Source organism: Lonchura striata, chromosome 6, assembly GCF_050655825.1.
Source record: "Lonchura striata isolate lonStrDom1 chromosome 6, ASM5065582v1, whole genome shotgun sequence".
NCBI lineage: Eukaryota > Metazoa > Chordata > Aves > Passeriformes > Estrildidae > Lonchura > Lonchura striata.
In genome coordinates, this window is record NC_140708.1 from 20,856,731 (window position 1) to 20,879,630 (window position 22,900).

The 22,900-nt window shown below is 42.4% G+C and overlaps 3 protein-coding genes across 5 annotated transcripts in view; all 3 read right to left on the bottom strand.

Annotated features, from left to right (window-relative positions):
* The window catches only part of LOC110480062 (neurotrypsin), a 23,264-nt gene extending 17,224 nt beyond the window's left edge, over positions 1–6,040 (bottom strand). For 2 of the 3 annotated variants that reach the window (XM_031505232.3, XM_085583600.1), the window contains exons 1-2: positions 2,267–4,069; positions 1,993–2,183 (exon numbers count right to left, since the gene is read on the bottom strand). In XM_031505232.3, the coding sequence (XP_031361092.2) occupies positions 1,993–2,064 (72 nt within the window). In that variant the 5' untranslated portion in view covers positions 2,065–2,183; positions 2,267–4,069. Of the gene's footprint in view, positions 1–1,992; positions 2,184–2,266; positions 4,070–4,183 lie in introns of those variants that run through there. The other variant, XM_085583599.1, reaches the window with a different exon arrangement.
* Positions 6,041–6,182: 142 nt separating this feature from the next.
* Positions 6,183–8,677, bottom strand: CHCHD1 (coiled-coil-helix-coiled-coil-helix domain containing 1). Its single transcript, XM_021548822.3, has 3 exons — positions 8,508–8,677; positions 7,962–8,080; positions 6,183–6,973 (listed from the first exon to the last, which is right to left on the bottom strand). Exons 1-3 carry the CDS (start codon positions 8,647–8,649, stop codon positions 6,863–6,865), a joined length of 372 nt encoding a protein of 123 aa, XP_021404497.1. The 5' UTR covers positions 8,650–8,677; the 3' UTR covers positions 6,183–6,862.
* A 7,408-nt stretch (positions 8,678–16,085) lies between these two features.
* POFUT4 (protein O-fucosyltransferase 4) lies at positions 16,086–22,708 on the bottom strand. The gene is made up of 3 exons (XM_021547741.3): positions 21,995–22,708; positions 20,093–20,718; positions 16,086–17,353 (listed from the first exon to the last, which is right to left on the bottom strand). Exons 1-3 carry the CDS (start codon positions 22,691–22,693, stop codon positions 17,206–17,208), a joined length of 1,473 nt encoding a protein of 490 aa, XP_021403416.2. The 5' UTR covers positions 22,694–22,708; the 3' UTR covers positions 16,086–17,205.
* Positions 22,709–22,900: the final 192 nt, after the last annotated feature.

Consider the following 22,900-nt stretch of genomic DNA (forward strand, 5'->3'; position numbering starts at 1 on the left):
AGCTCAGCTTTAGGCAAACACACCCTAGTGCCCAGCCTCTTCCCTGGTCTCCCCATTGCTCCTTTTCAAATACAACCATAGCTCTGTCCACTAACAACAAAATGAATAATTACTGGTCTGCAGAGATTTGCCCTTGATCTAAGCACTACATTACTGAAATCTGCTTGTTTTTTTTTTTCCAAAAGATTTGGAAGTCTGAGTGATATGCCTATGGAAAGGAAATCTAGATGAAAATCATTATTTTCAGTAAGAAAAATAATAACTACTCATTCTCTCACTGTTTATAGGGCAAGTAATCTACAGCTATAGAAGCAGATATTTATCTACCTGAGTGACAGGACGATGCCCCCAGAATACCTGTTAAAATGGTAATAAACATCCACATATAAAGTGGCAAACATCCAAGGAAGAAAATCCAAGGCCTTTTGAGGATGTTGTTTTTAATACTTGAAAATATTATATGGCCTATAGTGTTATTATCTAAATGGGGTTAAATAGCTAAGACCAAAAAATATGAAACAAAGTCCTCAGAATTCTAGCATCCTGTCTGGCCCCAAAATTGTATTTCCTCTTATTGGCAGGTTTTTGTGTGGTTTTTTTTTGTTGTTGTTGTTGGTTTTTTTTGGTTTTTTTTTTTTTTTTGTGGTTGTGTGACTATAGGCTGAGAGATAGAGATCTCCACTCATGGTGCACAAGCAAGTGAAAGACCTTCACAGACTCAGAGTGAAAAGAAAAAACTGTACATGCTTATGCTAGCTCCTTGTAGTTTAATTAGTTTTTAAACATTGTAAATGAACATTTCTAATACTTTTATATGAAGAAATAGTTGTAATTCACGGAGCAGACATGTGCAGCTAAAGGATACTAGCTATTGGTAATGGTTGTGGTTTTCTTCAAAATGCAGTAATTTTGCCTCTCTCAGCTTCACCTCTTCCTGGAAAATAGGAGAAGTTAAATTTGGAATTAAACCAAATCCACTTCTGGAATAAATAGAGGTAATTCCCACAGAAACCTGACAAGAACAACACTTATTCATGTCAGATAAATTTTTCAAATAAAGCTTATGAACATGATCCAGAAGGTGCTGACAACCACGGCCAAGCTCCAGCATCACCTCCCAGAAGTCAGAATGGGATATGGAAGATGAATTCCTGACATGGTTCAGTAGTAACAGATCAGATCCCAGGTTTATATGCACAAAAGGATCACAGATAAACCCTTTTCAGGCAAAAAAATAATCTATCTGCATGTAACAGTCTGTTGCAAGCCCACATAAGGGTTTCTGGACCAACAACACTGAAGGATCTCAAAGCTCTTTGCAGAGAGTAGAAAGTGAGCCAAGCTGTACTTTTGTGACTGCACCACAATCCAGGTCCCTCAATCCCTAGCTTTTAGTGCACACCTGCAGACACATGTAAGCCTGCCAGTGATATAAGGATGGGTCAGACTAGTAATAGGAGATAGATGAGAGACTGAGCTCTTCTTGGACCATAAACAAAATACTGCAGTCCAAGTAATAAGCTTCCCTTCTAATGAAACATTAGTTGCTGCCAGTTTCTGCAGCAGCTTCTAAAATACCCCAATGCTGACCATCGCCACCAATTAAATTCAGTCCAAACAGCCTATGCTGCAGGCATTGTCCCAGGTCTGTGCAGCTATAAATCATCTGTCCACAAGCAAGAGAGACAATCAGCAAAGAACAGAAATAAAGGATCTTTCCTGCCAGGGTCACTGCAGTGCCTGAGAAACACTGGAAACCCAAGCCAAAGCATCTGCAAGCCCTTGTGTATCCTGCTTTCCTGGTTATTTATTTTTCTGAATTTATATGCACAATGAAACAAATTTCTCCCCAAGCCCCCAGTCCTTCTCAGAGACAACTGCCTAAATGCTCTAGAAAACATATTCAAGTAATAACAATATCCACTTAAAGTGACAATATTAAAAGAGCCATATGACTTATTGCAATCAGATAGAAAAACAACCTTTTCTTACCTGCACACATCTGAGACAAGATAGCAGACTTGAGAGCTCTACCAGGAACCCGAGTATTTTGGCGATTTCCATCCCTCGTGTACAAATAGAGCAGAAGGCTCTTCAAGCATCACATTCTCATTCAGCTGCCAGGGTCTGCTTTCCCACGCTAGCCGCTCCGCACCGGAGGGAGCGGGGTGCCGTTTCCATTTCTACGCAAGGAAAGGGGTGTAAGGAGAGCGATCAATGTTCCTCGCAGCATCTTAGAATTTCACTTTCCCGTTCCTCTCCGCACCTCTTCTCATTGATTCCTCTCTTCAGAAAGGGAAAGAAGAGAGGAGGGAAATAAGGGAACACAACATGTCCCCGAATTTCTCTAGCACACTCGAAGACGGGCGGAGGCGAGCACAAGCGGTGGGGCACAGCCCTCAGCCCGCTGTCCCCTCCTCTCCACAGGCTCCCCCGTGCTCCAGGTACGCGCTGCTCCCAGCGTCAGCCTCCGCCTCCCCGCCCCTTCTGCCCAGCGGCGGGGCCAGCCGCCCGCTCCTCTCCTCTCCTCTCCTGCAGCCTCCTTCCCCAGCTGCCTTTTCCTCCTCTTCCCAAGGCACAGAGGCTGCAGCACGGCAAGGAGCTGGGGCTGCGTCCTATTGCAAAGCCCCCAGCAACAACTGGCAAAGGCAACGGCGTGTGCGCGCACATTTGCCAGAGATTAGACTTCTTGGAAGGAATCTGGACTTTATCCTCCCCCCACCGCTGCCTCCTCGATTAGCAGCTTGCAGCTTCCCGAGGTCAGCTCTCCTCAGATTTGAACCCAGCTGAATAGGACCCAGAAAACTTTGTTGAGCAACTTCTAGATCTCCCCTGGAAAACCCACAGGTGACACAGCCCTCTCCAGGGTGCTCACAATTTTCAGCCCTGTATCATGCCATCATGGGTATTGCAACCAGAGAACTTTGCCACTGAGCGTCTCCTTGACCTTGGGCTATATTTTCCCTGAATTGGCTAGGATGCTTTGCATACGGTTAATTATTATTGTATTTCCATGAACAATCCCATCCCATGGGATTGCTGGCCATGAACTTGCTGGTCCTTCATATGAATTAGGGTTCAAGGCTACAAGTCTACAAGTTTTAAACACTATTAAATCTAAGAAAACAGTTGGTTCATTTGAAGCTGTTCAGTCTTAGTCTTAGAAATCCTTTTTTTTTTTTTTTTTTTTTTAACAGGTTCCTTGTGCTGCTTCTCAGCTCAGTCTAATAGGCATTTCCTATACTCATATACTGATTTTGGAGCAATGCTCCTGGTGTTCTACAGCATGAAACATGAAGGTCACCTTTAGAAATGAGCTCACTTCTGGCCAAGTCTGCTGTGTAGCACTTCCAAAGACACCTTCAGCATAAAAACAAGGAACAGGCTGCTAAAAATCTACTGACTTGACAAAAAGTCTTTTTTTTTTTTTTCTTCACTTTTGCCCATTATTCACTTCATGTGACAGTTTTGTGTTGCCTCATCCTCAGTCACCCATCAAAGGGAAGGAAATTTCCCTACATGCTGGATCTTTTACAGGAGTCGCTAAGTGGTAAAAAGAAGCTGTTTCTGGAATGGATTTGGCCAAGAATTACACTCAGTTAATTAGGAGCAAATCTCCTATATCCTCATAGTCAGGGAGGCAGACGATCAGGGCAGCAGGGGATGGAAATAGCTTAGATGCTACATCAGACTGTAACTCTCAGGCAGCAGTAGCACAAAGAAGCAGCACAAAATAAAAATACGGGACTGTGTTAGAATTTAGAACCACTTACTCCACTGAACACACAAGGAAAGGACATACTGGAAGCAGGAACAGAAATTCTATTAGCATTCAGAGAAACTAGCTCCTTACTAGAGGTTGTTGATGCTCATTCAGAACTCCATCCCATGAGACACTCCCTGTTCAGGCCTCTGACGCACAGGGTTTAACACCTCTAGCAGAAGCCTGCACTGGATTTCTCTTTTGGTAACTTCTAAGTTGCCTCCCTGTCAAGGCAGTTTTCCTAAATATAGTGATTTAATAAAGTAATTTTAAAGGAAACACAGACCAGTACACCAAAAGCAATAGAAGTCCAAGCCTGTATTCAGTTTCTGGAAGAACAATGAACTGGGAAGATACAGTGGGTTTTTTGCAGTTGTCTCCTCTCTGACAGGTAGTGTTTTGGAACTACTTCCTTCTTACCAAGACTTGCCTAGTTTTTTGCACACATGTAGTGACATTCCTTGAGAGAAGTGGATCTCAGATTCTCAAAAGCTTCTCATGACTGCTCTCCCAGGTGGAGAGGAAGACCTGAAAGAGAATTATACCAATATAGCTACAGCAGTTTAGATGAGTAATGTATCTACAAATAAGGTAAAACATCCTGAACTTTCTTGTATAGGCAAATTTGAAGTAGTTGTAAATATCTAAATCTGCTATTTAACAGTAGTCACCTACTCACCCTGATATATGCATAGTTCTATTATAGGAAGTTTATGATTCCCTATAGAGCCTGTCTTGATTTTGCCATATTTTTATGTATTGACCCTTCTGAACAAGAAATGCCATCTTCTAAAATGTCCTTGGCTCCCTGGAATTCAACCTATTTCTCTTGAACTGGCAAAACAACTATTCATCAGGACCAGCTGAAATATTAATGCTACCTCCACAGTGAAAGCCTAAAAGTAGTTAACAGCAATCATACCCAGAACTGGTATAATAGTCAAGCTATAAGGTACAGGAATAAGATCAAGGAATTCCAGCAGATCTGCTTAAATCCTGTAAATCCGACTTAGGAGGGTAGAACAGCTAGTCAGCTTTTGTTTAAATCTTTCCTCACCACGCAATCACATACAGGTCTCTACAGCAACGTTCTTAACCAGTGTGCTCAAGAGCAGAACAGAGTTTTCCTTAGCCCCCAGCAACAGCATTGTGGGGTGGTACAAACCCCAACTCAGAAAGAACAGTGCTGTTCCCTGTGAGTACACACATGAACTATTAATGGAGTGATCCTCAATACAAGCATGTCACCTAGTACAAGCTTAATGGTGAGATACAGGAAAATGGCCAGCAGCTGAAATTGCCAAGGACTCCAGTAACTGGAGGGGTTTTGGTTACAACAAAAGAAGCAGAAGAATTGCTCAAGTACTTTTAAAGGAAGCACTGTAAAACCTGGGTGCACCTGAAAAGCATTGCTTCCTTCCTCTCAATAAATAAAAGGACTGGAAAACCTTAGCATAGTAATTTCAAGCTTATATATAGTAGGTTAGACAAAACCCCAAACAACTGAATTTGTGAAGCTCATCATAATGCAGTATAATGCAAAAATAGCTGTTCAGATTAGTGGGTGCTGTGCAAAATTTCAAAGTAAAAATAGAAAAAGGTATTAAGTGTCTCTGTTACAGCCTCTTATGTCAGACTGTTTCTTGCAGACACAAGAATTTGGTACATTCAGCACAGGTGCTATCTTAAGAGATGCAGAACACTTTTATTGCAAGTTTTAAAATGAAGAAAAAAATCATCATCAACAGAGGTGAATCAGTTTCTCACTCCCAATCTAGCTTTTACCCTACAGAAACAAAGGAACAGCAAGTAGCATTCCTTTTCACACTGTCTTCTGGACAGAAAATACAGAATGTCACAGAACCAAAGTGTTTTCCCAAACTCAGATGTGGATATTGTGTTCTTACTGACCCAAGTCTTCTAAAACACCCAATTATGCCATAATAGCAACAAAAGAATAAGCTACCCTGGATTATCCACTAATGAGCCACTGTAATTAACCACTAAGCGAATGTTGCTTCACTAACTTGAAAACCTTCACCTGACCAAAATTTTTGTGATGAACAGGTATCAGTCTGGGGCTCCAGAGAACTCAGCTCCAGCAAACTCTACAGCCACCCAGAGTATGTGTGTGCCCGACTCTCCTCTTATTCTGCTTCTTCAACACGCCCAAAAGAATTACCAATATAAACAGTTAGAACATTAGTTCTCCAGGACACTACTGGTCCCAAGAACCTGCCTGTAGTTTTGTGGTACTGCAGTGGAAACTGCCCCCCCACCCCCCCATCAAAACTAAAAATGAATTACAAGAATTCTTGAATTGAAATAATTACATTATTTCAATTATCAGTATATGGTTTAACTGTCTCTCCCCCTTTTAGTTTTTTTACCAAAAAACAATGAAACATTTTGTTGTAGATTATGAGTTACCCAAGTCAAACACCAGTCTTGCTTTATTACAGTACAGACAAAATAATCAAACTAATGTGCCACCGTATCTGTCCCACCTGCAAATCAGAGGGTCAAAATCACAAACTTCCATACTAAAGTTATATTTGATACTTACCAATGTATTGTGTATTAGCAAGGTATTTTGCTGGAGATTTTTTCTACATTTTACAGCCTTTTTTTACAGTAGTGGAAATTTTAAAAATTTCAAAAGGCACCAGATTGTGTATACATCCACATAAGAATACGAGCCACCATACCATCAATTACTACCATCATTACTAGCAATTCTAACTTGGCTCAGTGTTTGTTGTGCTCAAATGCTTATTGATAGCGGCTCCAGAGCTGGACAAGAAGCTCGCATGTGAAGAAGTCATGCGCTGTTAGGAAATGCATTTACACAAATGCCTAGAAGGTTTTATTTAACAGTGAGGACCTGAGTAGGCAAGCTGAACAACACGCTGCAAGACCCATGAGTCTCATGAACAAAATCAGCCGATACTCAAGATGGGTGGTTCTTGCTCTGGAATCAAAAGCAGGGTCAAGATCCACACATCACCTGCATCTAACCATCACTTAAATTGACTTTCCTTTTTTTTGACCAAGACACCAACTTTAATTGCTTGGCAACAGTCCCTTTTATAAAGTACATTATACATAACGTGTGATCTGAGGAAATCTCTTCAGGAGCTTGTTCACTTTGCTTGAAGGCAAATTTCCCCTGGATGACATGGTGTCCTCATTTTGATTCTTCCGCTCTTTCTGAAAGAGAAAAAAATTCAAAATATTTACCGCTGTATTTGCAGAGCTGATGCTCATTCCCAGAGACTACTACTAATTCTATGAGGATGTTTCTTCCAGAAAAATGCTGTTTCTTTAAGGAACACTTACCACAGCACTTGACTCAATAACATAAGCTGATGACCTTAAAATTATGCAATTAATGACTGACATCTTGTGAAGATTATGTCCTCGCATATTCTTAGTTAACAATGATATAAATAACTGTTTAAATTATGACACTTACTGAAAAAAAATGTAAATGTAAATGAAACCAGTTTAAGGACAAGTTTAATATATATACTTATCTTTAGTCCATTTGAAAAATTATTTTATTTCAAGCTTATTATATACTATTATTATAATATGTTACTATATAAAATATAATCAGAAACCTCTAATTTTCAAACAGTATGAAATGTATTTTTCAAAAATGTCTGGCATTCAAAGTCAGAAACAGGTTGGAAAAGACCTCCAAGATTATTGAGTCCAGCCTTTGATGGTCACCTTGCCAGCTAGACCATGGCACTAACTGACACGTCCAGTAATTTCCTGAATGCCACCAGGGATGGTGACTCCACCACCTCCCAGGCCAGCCTGTTCCCATGCTTCAGCACCCTTTCAGTGAACAAGCTCTTCCTGATGTCCAGCCCGAACCTCCCCTAGCACAGCTGAAGGCCATGTCCTCTTGTCACATCACCAGTTGCATGAGAGAAGAGGCTGACCCTCACCTGGCTGCACCCTCCTTCCAGGTAAATGTAAAGAGCAATTAGGTCTCCCAAACCCCAGCTACCTCAGTCCCTCCTTGTAGGAGCCTCTAGATCCTTCACCCATTTCACTGCTCTTAGTTGCTCAAATGGGTCACAATCAAATTTTTCAGAGATTATTCTTAGTGGCACACAAAAAATGACTGGAGGTTTCCTCTTTTCCTATTACTAGCCTTTAAGAACATAAAAAAGGCCTTCATTACTTCTGCCTTTGCCACGCAGTCGTAGAACATCCTGATCTCCTCGGCACAAGGCGCGTCGTTGAAGTCATTCTGTTTCCAGCAGGCCATCATTACTGACATCTCCGTAATGCAGGTTGCCTCTGGATGGGAAAGACGCAATCAGAAATCTCAGGTGTTTGGGATTTTATGCTAACAACCTCCACAGTGCATACATCTCCAAAGACGTTTATACGGGGTAGATACAGGCGAGAAAATGCGCAACTGAAGATCCCAGCTTTGCTCTGGGCAGAGAAGTTGTTGCTAACACAAAGCAAACCGCTGCAGCCATCCAGCATCTGACTGAAGTTTTAAGGTAAAGGCAATGCTACGACGCACGGTGCCTGACTCTATTACGACGCCAACTCAGGGCTGCAGCGTGAGGAAGCGACACGCACGAACCCCGCGGCCCGCACCGGCCCGTGCCGTCCTGCCCTGCGGAGCACACGGCGCCGCCAGCGGGACGGGCCCTGCCGGGCACGGCGGCGGCTCAGCTCGGGCCCGGCCTGCCCCTCGCCGCCGGCGGCTCACCTGTCGCCTCCTCCCGGCGGTTCGCCACCTTGTCGGCCAGCGCCAGAGCCCGGGGCGGGCGGAGCGCCGGGGGCCGCTTCTTGTTCCGCCACTGCCCCGACACCCAGCGCGTCACCCAGGCGGGGTAGGCGGGCGCCGCCATGGCCGCGCGGGAAGCCGCCCGCCCGCGCAGCCGCCGGCCCGCCCCGGGACGGGCCGTGGGACCGAGCGCCGCCCCTCAGCGCCGCCCCTCAGCGCCGGGCCTCAGCGCCGGGCCTCAGCGCCGAAACCCCTTCTGCGGCGGGAACCGCAAAGGACCGCGCAAACACGCTTCTACCAGAGCAGCGGGAGTTGTGATTGTCTCAAGTAATTCAGATGGAATTAAAGGAATCACAGAATAGGCGAGGTTGGAAAGCAGCACAGTGAGGCATCTGTGTTCATGCAGAGTCCCAGAGCACATTGCACAGGATTGCATCCAGACACTCAGGGAGTATCTCCAACGAGGGAGATTCCACAGCCTCTCTGGGCTGTTCCAGTGCTCGGCCACCTGCACAGTAAATAAATAAATAAATAAACACAGTAAAGTTGTCACTCATGTTCGGATGGAACTTCTGAGCATCAATCTCTGCCCGTTGTCTCTTGTCCTGTTGTGCAGCACCACAGAGAAGAGCCTGGATGCCTCCATCCCTCCGATGCTCTCCCCTCAGATACTATAGACATGGATAAGGTCCCTCTCACTTGTCTCTTCTCAAGTTCTTCTGGAGCTGTATGGAAACTCTTTCTCATCACATAGCTCTCAGCCCCTCATTTCTCTCCATTACATTACAGCTGGATCTCCCCTGCATTGTTCCTACGGTTCCTTCCAAAAAGATACTGAAACTGCTGTTTCCAAAATGAAGCAGCATCGTTCACACAGCCTCGTACTCAGTGGTGGAAAAAAAACTCTTGTTCCCAGGAGTTTCTTCCCTAGGTCCTGGAAAGTCTCAACTCAGCTAGCAGGTTCTGGAGTGCTTATGTCCCCAGCTGAAAAAGGCGGGCAATATAGAAGGCACAGGAGCATTCCAAGGGATGGGATACAAACAGGTCTCTGCACAACAGGAGGGACAAGGTAGAGGCACAAAACTGAGGAGTTAGATGCTGAACACTGGGGACACGAAACACTCAGATCCTTGTCATGGAGGAGTTCCTGAATATGCCATTTTACCACTGTATCAGGAACTGCTGGATTCCTCTGACCATATACAGAAGACTAAATCAAAAAGGCTTTTCTCTCCAATTTCTTTTTTCCCCACAGGACACTGATTTGAATTAAAATATATTCAACCTCCTAGACATAAAACCCAAAGCATGCCCCTTTGCCTAGTCAAGGAAGTTAGAGACTTTAGAAATTCTGTTAACTTGAGCTAAACATCACCAGACCTACATCACAATATTCGCAATATGGTTACTAGAATTTACTGCATCTGCTGACAATAAATCCTGGTATAGCCATATCTATAATTATTTTTGTGTTATGTTTAAAGTAGTATATGCTTAGAGTCCAAATTAAAGTGTATAAGAAGACATGTTCAAGTAAACAAAAGATGTATTTTTTAGCTCTCTTCTGGGAGTAAATTTTTATCTCTTAAGGTCCAAATTCAAACACTTTCTGGAAATCCTGAAAGATTTTGGTAAGCAAGATGTTTCTCTATCCCTATTTTTTTTTCCCAAAAATACAGGAAATAAGCTATCCTTTGAGCTTGACTACCAGTAGAGAAGAAAGAAAACAAGCTGACACCTTCGAATTAGGACAGAGGGCTTGCACTGTGCAACTCTGAACAATAGAGACTTTGAAAATCCCAGACAGGGACATGAAATACATTTCAGTATTCCCGTTCATGAGAGGTTCAGCTATTCTTGGGTTTGCCTCTTCTCACTATGCTTCCTACCTTACTGCTAGCCACCCACCTTTCCCTGCTGCATCTGCCTCCTGCAATGTCTAACTAGATCAGCACAGAAACAATAACAAGGAAAGACAAAAGTACTAGGACATAAGAAAAGCTGAACTCCCTGTAAATCAGCCTCCCTTCTCCCAAATTACATTAGCTAATGGTGGCAGCATCTTCAAGTCCTTTCACCCTCAAAAGCTGATCTCTCATTTAAGTAATTCCAAGAAAAATGATGTGGGGGAGGAGGGATGGCTGAGAAATATAAAGGCAAACTACACAAGGAGAATTGTAATAGCTTCCTGTAAGTTACTGCAGCCTGCATTAGAACTAATTTTTTGGCATCAGTCCCATATTAGAGCCTCAGCATAAGAGATTCCCAAGCAGACAGAATAAGGTACATGGTGGTGTCTGCACACACCATGCAGAGATGTCTGAAGCAGGACACAGTTTTATTATTAAACATTATTTTTTAATATTACACATTAATTTTAAGGAAGAATGTGGAACTACAAAAGGGCTGTGTTACTCAATAGCCAAATGTCTCTATAGCCTGACAGCACCAAGTCACTAATGGATGGGACAAAAGTGCTGACTTTATAGGGACAGTCACAAACCAAACTTCCTCAGTGGACCCCAGAGATGTGAATCTTGAATGTACAACTATAAAAACAATTTAAAACTTTAACTTTCACTAATTAGCATTTACAACATTTTTTCTTGTATCGACACATTTAATCCTAGCTTAGGTTTCAGCTGGTCAAAACCAAAATGAACCACAGAGCTTAAACTTTTAATATTAGATTTGAAAAGAATATATATCACAAGTGTGTAAGGGCCACATATGATGCTACAGTAAATGCTATGCCACAATTAAAAACAATGCTAGCAATGCTGTGATAAAATACACCCTTTAAAATGAGATTGCTATCTTAAATACCTCTTTAAGAGATGAGAAATTATACCATGTATTCTTCACTTTCTGGTGTAGTTATTTAAAAATCAGTTAGGGGATGAGACTAAGAAATATGTTGTATTGGCAGAAAAGAATAGAGTTGATATCCATGTCTTTTTGACTGCCTGGATCCAGGTTTCAGGCAAATTCCAGTATATTCACACAAATTTATCCTGAATACACCATACCAGTTCATAATACCCTCATCTACCACATTTTATTCTCATCTGTCTCACCCTGACTGCCTTAAACCAATTTAATTAGAGATGCCTTAAAATATAAAGCACTTCCATTTTAACTTTAGCAGAGAAACTCACCAGTTTGCTAAGATTCCAGGTGGTTCAGACTTAACTCCTGCCTGCTGAGCTATTGTGTTTGGACAGTATTAGCACTTAATGCTCTTATTAACACAATATATTCACGCATTCACAACTGGACGTGTCACACCCCATCCCAACTCCCACAACCACCCTTATCCTGTGCTATCTCAACCAGATCAGCTGCCCTGCATTTTTCTGAGCTACCATCCCTAATTCCCAGGATCGAGGATACTCAGCCCATTTCCACTGCAAATTACCTGTGCCTTCTTATTTGCTCAGAGATGCCACAAAGTATTATCATCTGCCCTGATCCATTTCAAGATCCCCAGAACCATCTCCAGCTGACACTTGCACTGTAAATGGATCTTTTCTGCAGTAAAAAATGTATTTAACGGCACACAAATTAAGATGCCAGTGGTGTCAGAGTTCTGGAACAAATCCTGTAGCTCCACTCCTCTCTATCCTTCCCAATTCCTCTGCAGCGCCATATATCTCTCACTAGCAGCTCTGAGACAACGGACCATAAAGAGAAGTACAGTTTGTTAAACCCTGACGCAAGCTTTGGCTCAGTTGGTCATATCATTAAAAGGATTTTGTCTCTGATTAATGTCAACCTGTCAGTAGAGGTCTCTGGGCAGAATGAAGGAACTTGCCACCCTGTATGTTTCCAATTAATACAACTTCCCAGAAGGTGCCTGGAGATCCATCAATAACCTTAATTAAATACAACCAAATAGATGACAACTAATGATTAAGGGAGTGATTCTCTTGGGACTGGGGCTGAAGGGTGTGTATGGCAGGGCAGTAAGTGAGGCAGATGGCTGCTTGTCTAACACAGCAATGCCTGTTAAAACTCTGATGTCCCTGATGGCTGAGTTCCAAGTCAATTTACCCTGTTCCCAGTCATTTACAAGTTGTTCTTCCACACAACTTAAAACTACCCTCAGTCAAAATGCAAGAGGGGCATTTCTGTTGATTCTCCAGCTGCTGCTGTTGCACTTGGCACACCATTTCCAGAGAAAGCAGCTCATTCTCTTTTCCCTCTAAACATATACATCCACTGTTGTTTGGATCTCATTCTACTTACCATTACAGAGGACCCAGAGGTCTTTCAGTTTGACAATTACTACAGTGACTGAAGTAAGAAAAGGCAACTCTTTCTGAAATCCTTTTGAGTTCTAGAAATCATGTTAAGGTATCAAATCAATATTCTTCAGTGAAGTTACATGCTTTCTACAAATTGCAGTCCTTGCTAAAGGACAGAAAACAGACTACTAGTTCAGTAAATAAAATAACCTGCTTCTAACTGAAAAAATAGGCAACACGTGGTATCACAGTTTTGGCAGAAGAATGAGAACTGTGACTTGTCCAATCAATGCAATGCCTTGGACTGCTAGATTTTTAACCTTCAGTCAGTTACTTGTTTCTTGTTTCTCACCTCTCCGAGGGCATAAATTTATTCTAGCTTGTCAAGTCAATTCTGAGACACAGCATGAATAGAATCTACTGGTGTTTCATGTGAGCAGTAATGAGGAGATATTTATTTTTAGAACAGTAATGCTAGTGAACAAAGCTATCCTGACAGCTTTGAAAGCCTCCCTGTAGTCACACAGTAAACAGACCTAATGCATGACAAGCAGTGAAGCCACTCACCCTAGTCTGCAGGATCCTGCCAAAGCATTTACATGGGTAAACATCTTCAATATTTGGTATCTTTGATAAATTCCTTATTAGTCTCACTTTCTATGAATATGAGTACCTGCACTGTAAGGACATGATTAATATAAGTGTTGATTCTATCGTGTTTAGTCTGAGTATCACATAGCCTTCCAGTAGTCAAAACATGAGCGAGGACATTCTTGCTGGTTTGGATTTAAAGCAGTGAGCAATCCAGTTAGCCAAGAACAGAAATCAGGAAACATTTTCCAAAATAATAATGCTGTAGTGACCTTCTTCCTTGTCTGCATTCACATGCTTGCATTAGTAAAAAAACAACTAGGAGGGTAAATTGAATTCACTTTGGCTACGACTGGCAGTACATGTTGGCACTATATAGGAATCCTTTCAAATGCATTATTAAGTAAATTAATCACAAACTCTTCAAGGGTATGAGACCCAGCTTCTCCTCCTGTCTCCTCCAAGTAACAGAAGAGAATGAAAGCAAAGCCATGGCAAAATGTTAATCAACATTTCGTAGTCATTGCTGTGCAGAGCAGTAGATGCTGTGAAGGTCGGTCAGCAGCACTGAACACAACTGCAACTACAGCTCTTTATCCAGCTGGGCAGGATTCCCACCTCTCCTGTCCCTGCAGAGTTGGCCTGGCAGCTACACAAAGTATTCACACCATGCACTGAATAAATATTCCAGCCCTAATTCTTGCACATCATACATAAAAAGTGAAATAAATTTACTGTATTAATAGAGGCCACAGACACACGTTTTATAAATCATGGAAGTATTGTGACATAGAGGAGATGAAAGCTAGTATGATCTATGACTACAGGAAAAAACACTGCAGATACAAAAGAAACAAGGCTTGGGTGAGCTTCACAGCTAAGAGTGGTAGCTAATATTCATTACCTTTTGAGAAGTTCACTACGTCTATGACTGTAAGAAACAGTTAAATCTAGGAAGACACTAAAAACTCAGAAAAGAAAGCTGTCAAATGACTTGTGACTCAGCTACAAACTGGAAGCTGCGCTTTGAAAAGCAGACAAACCCCATAGAATATCTATAATAAAGTTACCTTCAGTTCTGTATTCTTTTCATACCCACCTTAAGAAAATAGATGACAATCACAAATACTCATGCTTGACAACAGTCATCAAGCTTAAAGCAACAGCCTTCTGAAGTACAGACACAGAGTAAAGCAACAAGGAAACCCTGCAGGACTAACAAAATAACCTTGTTGGCTGTTGGGTGTAATATACCAAGTAGCAGAAGTACACAGTGATGAAGGAATACTCGGCTGTGAAATAGCTAATGAACAAATCAGGGCCCCAAGTAAGAAGTTTTCACCTACTTTGCTAGCTACTACTCAGCTTGCACCACCATATCTTCAGTGCTGCTGTTCAATGAGAACATGCTCATGGTGCTGAGCAGGAAGACAAAATGGGGCTTTGGACACCCCTCATCAAGGACTAAGCAGGTGCTGGTGCACACACTTATAATGTACTTCCTCCTGCTACTCCTGTAGGAACAGTGCATTAAATATAGTATGTCTAATTTTGGCAACAGCACATACATTACAGTAAAGACCTGGAAATTATTATAAAGGCTGCACTTCTGAAAAATCTACTTAAATTACAGGATAAAATAGTAAAAGTTGCATGTGCTTGTACTTGGTTCTTATTTTTTATGTTTAGTACAAAAAGCAAGATCACATTTTCTGCTTGAATAAGAAAGTGTTTTGAAATATAGCTCATTAAGAGAATGCAGTTAAAGACTGAATTATTTTCTATACATGAAATTAAGTAACTGAAGGCATTCATTCAAACAATTTACTTAAATATCATTAACTTGTTTAGTAGAAGTCAATATTCAGAACTAAAGCAGCCTTAATTTGTTTTATCTGAATTTACTTCTCAAGCAAATGGCTTCTTCAATCCTGAATATACATCTGTAATTTTTAATCTGATTTGAGTAATCCAGTTTAACAATTAACTAAGATATATTCTCTTAGGTACTCATGTCTCCTGAATAACTGAAAAAAAGGAACTTAAACTGATAAATGCATTTTAGCTGAAGAATCCCATGTTACTGTTATTAAAGAGATAAAAAATATTCTTCTAAAAACAGTTAGGTGAGAACAATGTACAGGGTAAGCATTTTCTACATTTATAAAAATGCAGTGATATTAATGGGTCTGAAGTCTTTGCTGTCAAGGTGCCCCGATTTTAACATGGCAATATTGTTATGTCAACTGAGAGGCCAACATTGAGATGATCATTACAGATACTGGTATTATACCTGCAATACCAGATCTGTAACATTATGAAGGGCAATTTGAGGGGGAAGAAAAAGATATTAAGTGAGCCATACAGCACTAAGCAATAGACAGTGATGTAATTAGGGAGAGAATGTAGAGTCACTGCTGTTCCTAACTTTTACTGACAGACATCAGACTTCCCATGACAATGCATAAACTGCCTTACAGAATCAAATTACACAACAGACTGTAGACTTTCATTACCAGCAATGTGTCTTAGATAGATAAACTCTGGCTCTTTAGTCAGCAGTTAACTTTGAAGGAGGGGAAATGGAGAAAGAAAATATCATTATACCATTAGAGACATCACTCCAGTGTGGCCATATTTGCCTGTGCATTTAAACCTTTAACCCTGAATTAATTAGTTTCCCTCCACTGCAAGATCAATTATTTCAGAAAGATACCCACTATGGCAGGGAACAGTGGAGTTTATTTATACCTGTAAGCAACACAGTACAGGCTGTGCAGCAAAGAAGATCTATCCACATGTTGTCACTCAGGAACTCTGATCACAATGTGTTAAGGTCGGTAGAGGACAAAACCATCTCAGTGTACCTGGCTCTGATCACCCATTTCAGCATATAAAGACTTCAAGACTTGTATCCAAACTGCAGAGACCATTGGAAAGGCACCATTTAAAAAATGTATTTGTCTTTGCAGAATGCTGCACATAGTCAAAAGGAAAAAATCCAAGGCCTCTGAATTGCTAGTGTTAAGGAGATAACACTAAGTCAAGATTACAGATTTCAGTTTGATGGAAACTTAAAAGAACCAAAGCATAGAATTTTATTTTGTTCTACACAGTACCAGGTAATACACTTTCTGGTATGAAATACTTTGTTGAAAGTTGCAAATTAAATAATTTTTTCTCCCAACCCATTGTACATATGATCTGCTAAGTCATCAAAAGAGGAAAATAAGGCAGAGAGTTAAGTGACTTCCCTGTGGTTATTCAATTAGCTTGAAAAGGAGGAGTATTTGAGGCATGTTACTTGGGGAGAAGAGACCTTATTGCAGCAGTTTCATAAGGCACAATTGCTCTTCACAGATGTGTCTTTTGTAATTCCTTCACTGGAAAAGCCATTTGTTAATAGCAACTGAAAGTACATCTTAATGAAGAGAATATGTGATTGATAAAATACTTTAAAAACCAACTAATATTCTGAAGACTTAAAAAATCCCTGAAATAACTTAGGGCAACTTCAGCAAGAGCCTGAAGTCATGTAAGACACAATATAAGTATAGCAAATGCAAAAGGAGAGTAAATTCCTCTTTTGCCCCACATGTTGACACCTGCAAGCCAGGAGTGGCTTCACACCATAGTGCTGAAACTCAAACCAAAGCAGTTACTCACAGTTCCACTGCTGAAATCCAATCATAACAAAAACTTACTCACTTTGTGCACCAGAAAAAATTGTCTCTGTGACAGTTTTTTTAGTTTTGTTTTTTTCAAGGCAAACATTTGAAGTAAGTAAGAATTGAGTCTCAACTTTTGATGTTATTTCCAAATCAAGCTCTTACAAAGATGTGTCAGTGTTGCCTTGTCCTCTTCAGAAAAATCTCATGCATGTAGTCCCAAAATCTTCCCTGATGAGACTCATTGCGATGAATCATAGCAGTGAGAGCCTCACCCTGATCAAGGCTTTGCCAATAATCTTGCAGCCACATTTCTTTCCAACTGAAACAAAAAAAGAGACACCATCACAAACAATTAAAAAAACCAAATTAATCTGCAGCTGTAATAGCACTAAAACCATATTTTTCTTTCCCTTAAGATGAAAACAGGCCCAGAGATGGTCATAACAAAGTTTGTTGTTAGTATGCCACTGTGCTCCAAGTCATTTAAAGAAACTTGCTTTGACAATTTTCAGTAGCAAATATGAATTCACTATTAGGTTTACCACATTCTAGAAATATCAGCATATACTATCACTATCATGTTAACCATGGAGACTAAATTACTAATTGTAGAGAATAAAAATTTTATTAAAATAAAATCTATCACAGAGTCCTTATATTATTTTGAGAGTAGCTTTCTCTGGCCAGTATGCACATAACAACCTAAAAATCAGGTTTTTTTTTCAGGTGATCCATTTTAAAAAATTCACTCTAATTTTGTAAATTGGGAAAAATCAGTATCCCAGGATGAACAGGACTGTACAAATCACCAGAAACTACCAATTACATACATCTGGCACATTATTATTATTATTATTATTATTATTATTATTATTATTATATACAGATTTATCTTTAATCCTGGATGATTATGGGATTCTATTGTAAGGGCCATCCTACACTTGGCAAAATTAACATTTTTTCTCATGAAAAATAAATTGTGACATCAACATAAAATAGAACTAGCAAAACCATCATGGTTTCACAATTCCTTTATCAAAGGCATGCTGGTTTCTCTTTTCCTATGCCACCACAGACAAAAACTTTTGGTAGCTGAAAAGAAAATGTCACTTAGTGTTCTTATAGTTACATTTTCAAATATCCTACTTTTGGAAGATGAGTCCTTATCAATGAAACAACCCAAACATTTCTCTTACAAGATGGGAGTTCAAGAATAACTGAAGATTCTGGTTTCCCCTAAATAGATATTACACTCAGCAGCAGCACTTCAACTCACAATTTTCTGTACAAAGCAGCTAAAAACTCAATAGACTGCAGTGACTGACCACAACCTGACACATACAACTGCTTCTTCTACAGCTTTTCTCCTTAAGCTTACTTGGGTGTGAAACCCAGCAGTCCAAATACAAGTTTGCTGCAAGCATAAGGATTTAAAAACCACATCCCCACACATACGGCTAAAGGTGTAATAGGGCTCCAGCTACATATACCTACACAGAGGGAGATTCTAACTGCAGCAGCATTCTGACAATTCAGCATCTCTATCGACCCTAAAAACAAATTACATCTGGGAATACGGGTTACAGAGCATGCAAATGTGTAGTGTAACCTTACTGTAACTGGGTATATGCTCTAACATGAACTCCTTTGTTGTACTCCCGAGTTCAGAAGGCTCCAGAAACACAAGTCACAGTGTGTGTTTATAGTCAGACCTTTCATGTTGCATATAGTCTATCACCTGTATTCCCACCAGATCTATATCATTTTTCCACAAGAATGTTTTTCTAAAGTAACAAAACACTCTATAGACTGGCTCAGTAGGCATTCATCTAAATGGATCATGCTGTTAAATAACATTACTGTCAAACTCAGACAAAAATATGGTTATGCTTAGCTAATATTTTGATGGCAATTTTATGCAATTGTCACACCAGTTAGAATTATAAGTAGTCATGTTCCATTTTGCAAATAAAAATGGGTAAAGCTTATATGCTTATCAGATAGAAACCACTGTATTTCACAGGAAATGCCCACGATCATGCTTTGGAAACTATGGACACATATCTTTATAAAGTAAATAGCAGTGAATGTAAAACTCCCCCTGAACAATTTTTCCAGACACATGCCTACAAATGGGGAGAGTAACCGTGAGACATGGAAACTTCCCTAGGGTGAAACTGTAGCTTGAATTATGGACCAGCTGTTCAGAATCCCTGCTGATGACCTCCATGAAGAATGATGGAAGCACCTGAGCCTGTATGTGGCACTGAAAGCAACTCTTGTGTGCCTTCACAGATACTTCTCTACTGCCACCTGATGCTCAAACAGAAAACCTCTGGAGTCTGACCTTCTACGAACTCTACAGAGTAGGGTGCAGCACTGCACACTACAAATAAAAACAACATTTTGCTATCGAGATGGAGAAAAGGCATTGCCATAAAAAAGCTCCATTAAATCAATCAACCAACAGAAAACAAGGGACAAGAAGATGCTCAGTCTATTCTCTGTCCTGCACAGTCCCTCTCCTAAATAAGTGGGATGGCATCCTTGAACACAGAGTTTTGTTGCACAAAACAGCATTAAGTATTGTATTCTGGGTGAGCCTTTGCCAATAGGCTGTGAAGTCTACAGGAGTCAAGCAGGCCTGCAGTGAGCATTGGCAACCCCGTTCTTAACGCAGTCCTTTGTAAGGAGGTACAGAGCTGCTTTGCCTGAGGGCTGCCAAGTGCTTTACCATCACTGTACTGAAAAACATCCCTTCCTCAAGCAAAGAGGCTAAGACAGACAAAGGATAACCCCACTGCCTGAGGTAGCAGAGCATTTTAACAGAATATTGTGTCACGCTCCTCTTTAACTGCTAGCTCCACTGTCCAAGCTTCTTGTTCAGCCTCAGCGTTACACAGTATTAGCAGGACCCCCTACACCACCCACAAGACGTAACACAAAATGTAACTAGAGAAGTAACAAGAACTCCTTTAAGTACAAATCATTATTAAAGTTACAGCTCCTGCTACTTGAAGCTCTTTTCCCTTCAGAAAGCATAATATTGGCACATTACCTGTCTCCACCAGAGAGGTCTTCAACACTTCCAAACCCAGGGGTTGGCATAGGACATCCCATGTGCTTGAACTGAGCTATATGAGGTCTGGGAGCTGGAATTTCTCCACGAGACTTTTTGTGTTCCTGCTCCTCTTTGATGCGGGTGTTCTCCTTGTCACAGATGAAACACTCGAAGCCATTTAGGTAATTGGGCAGAGTCATGTCATTCACACCCCACTCCCGCCTCTCCAAACTCTCTAGCAAGAACTGGTTTTTGATTCCACCAGCATTTTTATACTCTAGATACTTCAAATATTCCTCTCCATTCTTGTCCAGGAAATCAAGATATTTTGCCAGCTCTTGGGGGCTGTCAAAATCATCTATAAGAATGATGGAGAGGTTGTTTGGCATCCAGTCCCGCACAGCTGGGGAGCCTCGGTACACTGGCACAGCACCCAGGTGCATGGGACGCCACAGCTTCTCTGTCATGTAGTCGTCACATATGGCATTCTCCAAGGCCAGATGAAACTTGTACCTGGCAATAAAAGTCATAAATTCAGAATCTTCTGTAGTGGCTGTAGAAGTATCTCTCAGTCGCTCACTGGGGAGCTCACGGTTATGCAGGCATTTACCATAGGAGTCAACCTAAAATAACAAACAGCATCTTTACAAAGTGATTTCTTCCCCTGGAACTTGTTTTCAGATCTTGTAGCTCTTATAAAATTCCTAACTTGGATCAGTTCATAGCTACGTTAATTTAGCTTCATTTTCACTCCAAGGTCTTTCCCTTGAGACTATTCCTAGAGTCCAAGTTCTCCATGCTTTAGAGAAAACCAAGTGCTGAGTTTCAAAAGCAACATTAGCCACACTACAGACTGAGGGTCAAGGGGAACGCACAGATGGCACCCAAAAATGTATTTATTATCAGATAAATAAGAAATTGACAAGGAACAGCATTCGACTCTATGTCAATTTAAACGTTCTCTTTCAATTTAAGAGACACAGTGCTTCTCCAAACAGTTACTACACAGAGTTCCAGTCAGTCTCAGCAAGCTGACAGAATTTTTCTATTTCTTAGACTGAGAAAAATTGATTTAGGGAGCTAAAAGAATACTGCCTAAAAATACCAGACAGCATACTTGAGCTGGAACCTGCACCATACTTTCAGAAGATCATAACTTTTTAAAAATTCTTTTGCCTTTGCGTCACTACTTGGTACATGATGACCTTACACAATAACTGAATCATGACCAGTAGAAACAACAGAAACCACTAGAAAAACAAGTCTCTGGCAAAGTCTAAAAACAGATTTTTTTTTTAAATCCATCTGATATCCTTTACAATCTTTAAGAGAAAAAATGCAGTATGCTTTTTTCCTGCTTGGAAGAAACATTATTTTACTTTATGAAGCTACTCACCATCAGCTGTACCATAGCAGTACAAGCCATCACAGAAACAACAAGGTCCTACCACAACACAGGTAAGGAGCAGATTCTCACAACAGAGCAACCTGCCTTTTAACTTCACTCCTGTACTTTCAAACGGGAGCGAGGCTTGTGAAGGGACAGCCTTCCTGTATGCAAACTTCAAAGTCCAGAGATTTCAACAACTTCTAGCACTTGATCCACAAGACTGAACTTATTCAGGCATTGCCCAGCTTGTGACTGATCCCGAGTGCGGCCAACTCCCCATCTAACATCTGCATCGGGTCTACCTACTGACATGCGGTGTAGTCTAGATCACGCTTTGGGAAGGAATACAACTAGTTTTTCTGTCCAGCTTGTAGTCAGCATGCATCCCGTTATGATTCGTGTCATGGCTAAAAACAAGGACAAACAAACCCCATTAAAACGAGGCGGTAGAGGGGGGCAGCCAGGTGTTCCCAGCTCCGACAGCTTCCCCGCGCACTCAGCCCGCCTACCTGGATGTACTTCATGAGCTCCCGCACGTAGCGGTCCCTGTCGGAGGGCACATCGCAGTGGGACTGCATGTACAGCAGCGGCCCGTAGCCCTTCCGCCGCCACGCCTCCTTCTCGGCCAGCGGCACGGCCGGGGCCCGCAGGTACGCGGCGCCGGGCAGCCACTGCAGCGTGAGCGGGTAGTCGGACTCCCGGCGGAAGGTGGCCGTGTAGTTGAAGAGCCGGATGCCGGGCGAGTGCGAGAGCACGTAGTTGTTCATGGGGGACTCCTCGTGGAAGAGCGCCCAGGTCTGGTGGGGCAGGCGGGGCAGCGGCGCCTCGTACGCCCTGAAGTCGGTGCCGTAGAAGATGAGCGCCTTGGTGCGGCGGTGCCGGGCCACCCGCCGGCTCCGGGTGACGAGGCAGGAGCCGCGGGGGCAGTCGATGCGCTCCGTGTCGCCGGGGAAGTGCGGGAAGAGGCTCCCGCTCCACCAGAGCAGGATGGGCAGCGCCTTGTTGCTCCGCGTGTCGTTGTTGCCGGGCCCGCGGTACGACGCGGCGGCGACGAAGGCCGCGCCCGGCGGGACGGCGTCCTGCGCCCAGCCCTGCGCCCCGCAGGGCTCGGACGGCTCCTCGGCGGCCGCAGCCGCTCCCGCGCTGCAGGCCAGCGCCAGCGTCACCCACAGGCCCGCGGGCCCCCGCCCCGGCCCGGCAGCCCCCATGCCCGGCCCGCCGCCCCAGGAAGGGGCGCTGGCCCGCCCCGGCGGTGCCGTCAGGGGGCCGGGCCGGGCCGGCACCGCCCCTCGCAGCTCGGCCGTCCCTGCGCGGCGGCGCGGCGGGCAGCGAGTCGCGGCCGCGCTGCGGCGGCAGCGGGAGCCTTGGGCGGCCGCTCGACGAGGCGCGCTACTCGCAGCTCCCTCCCAGCCCCA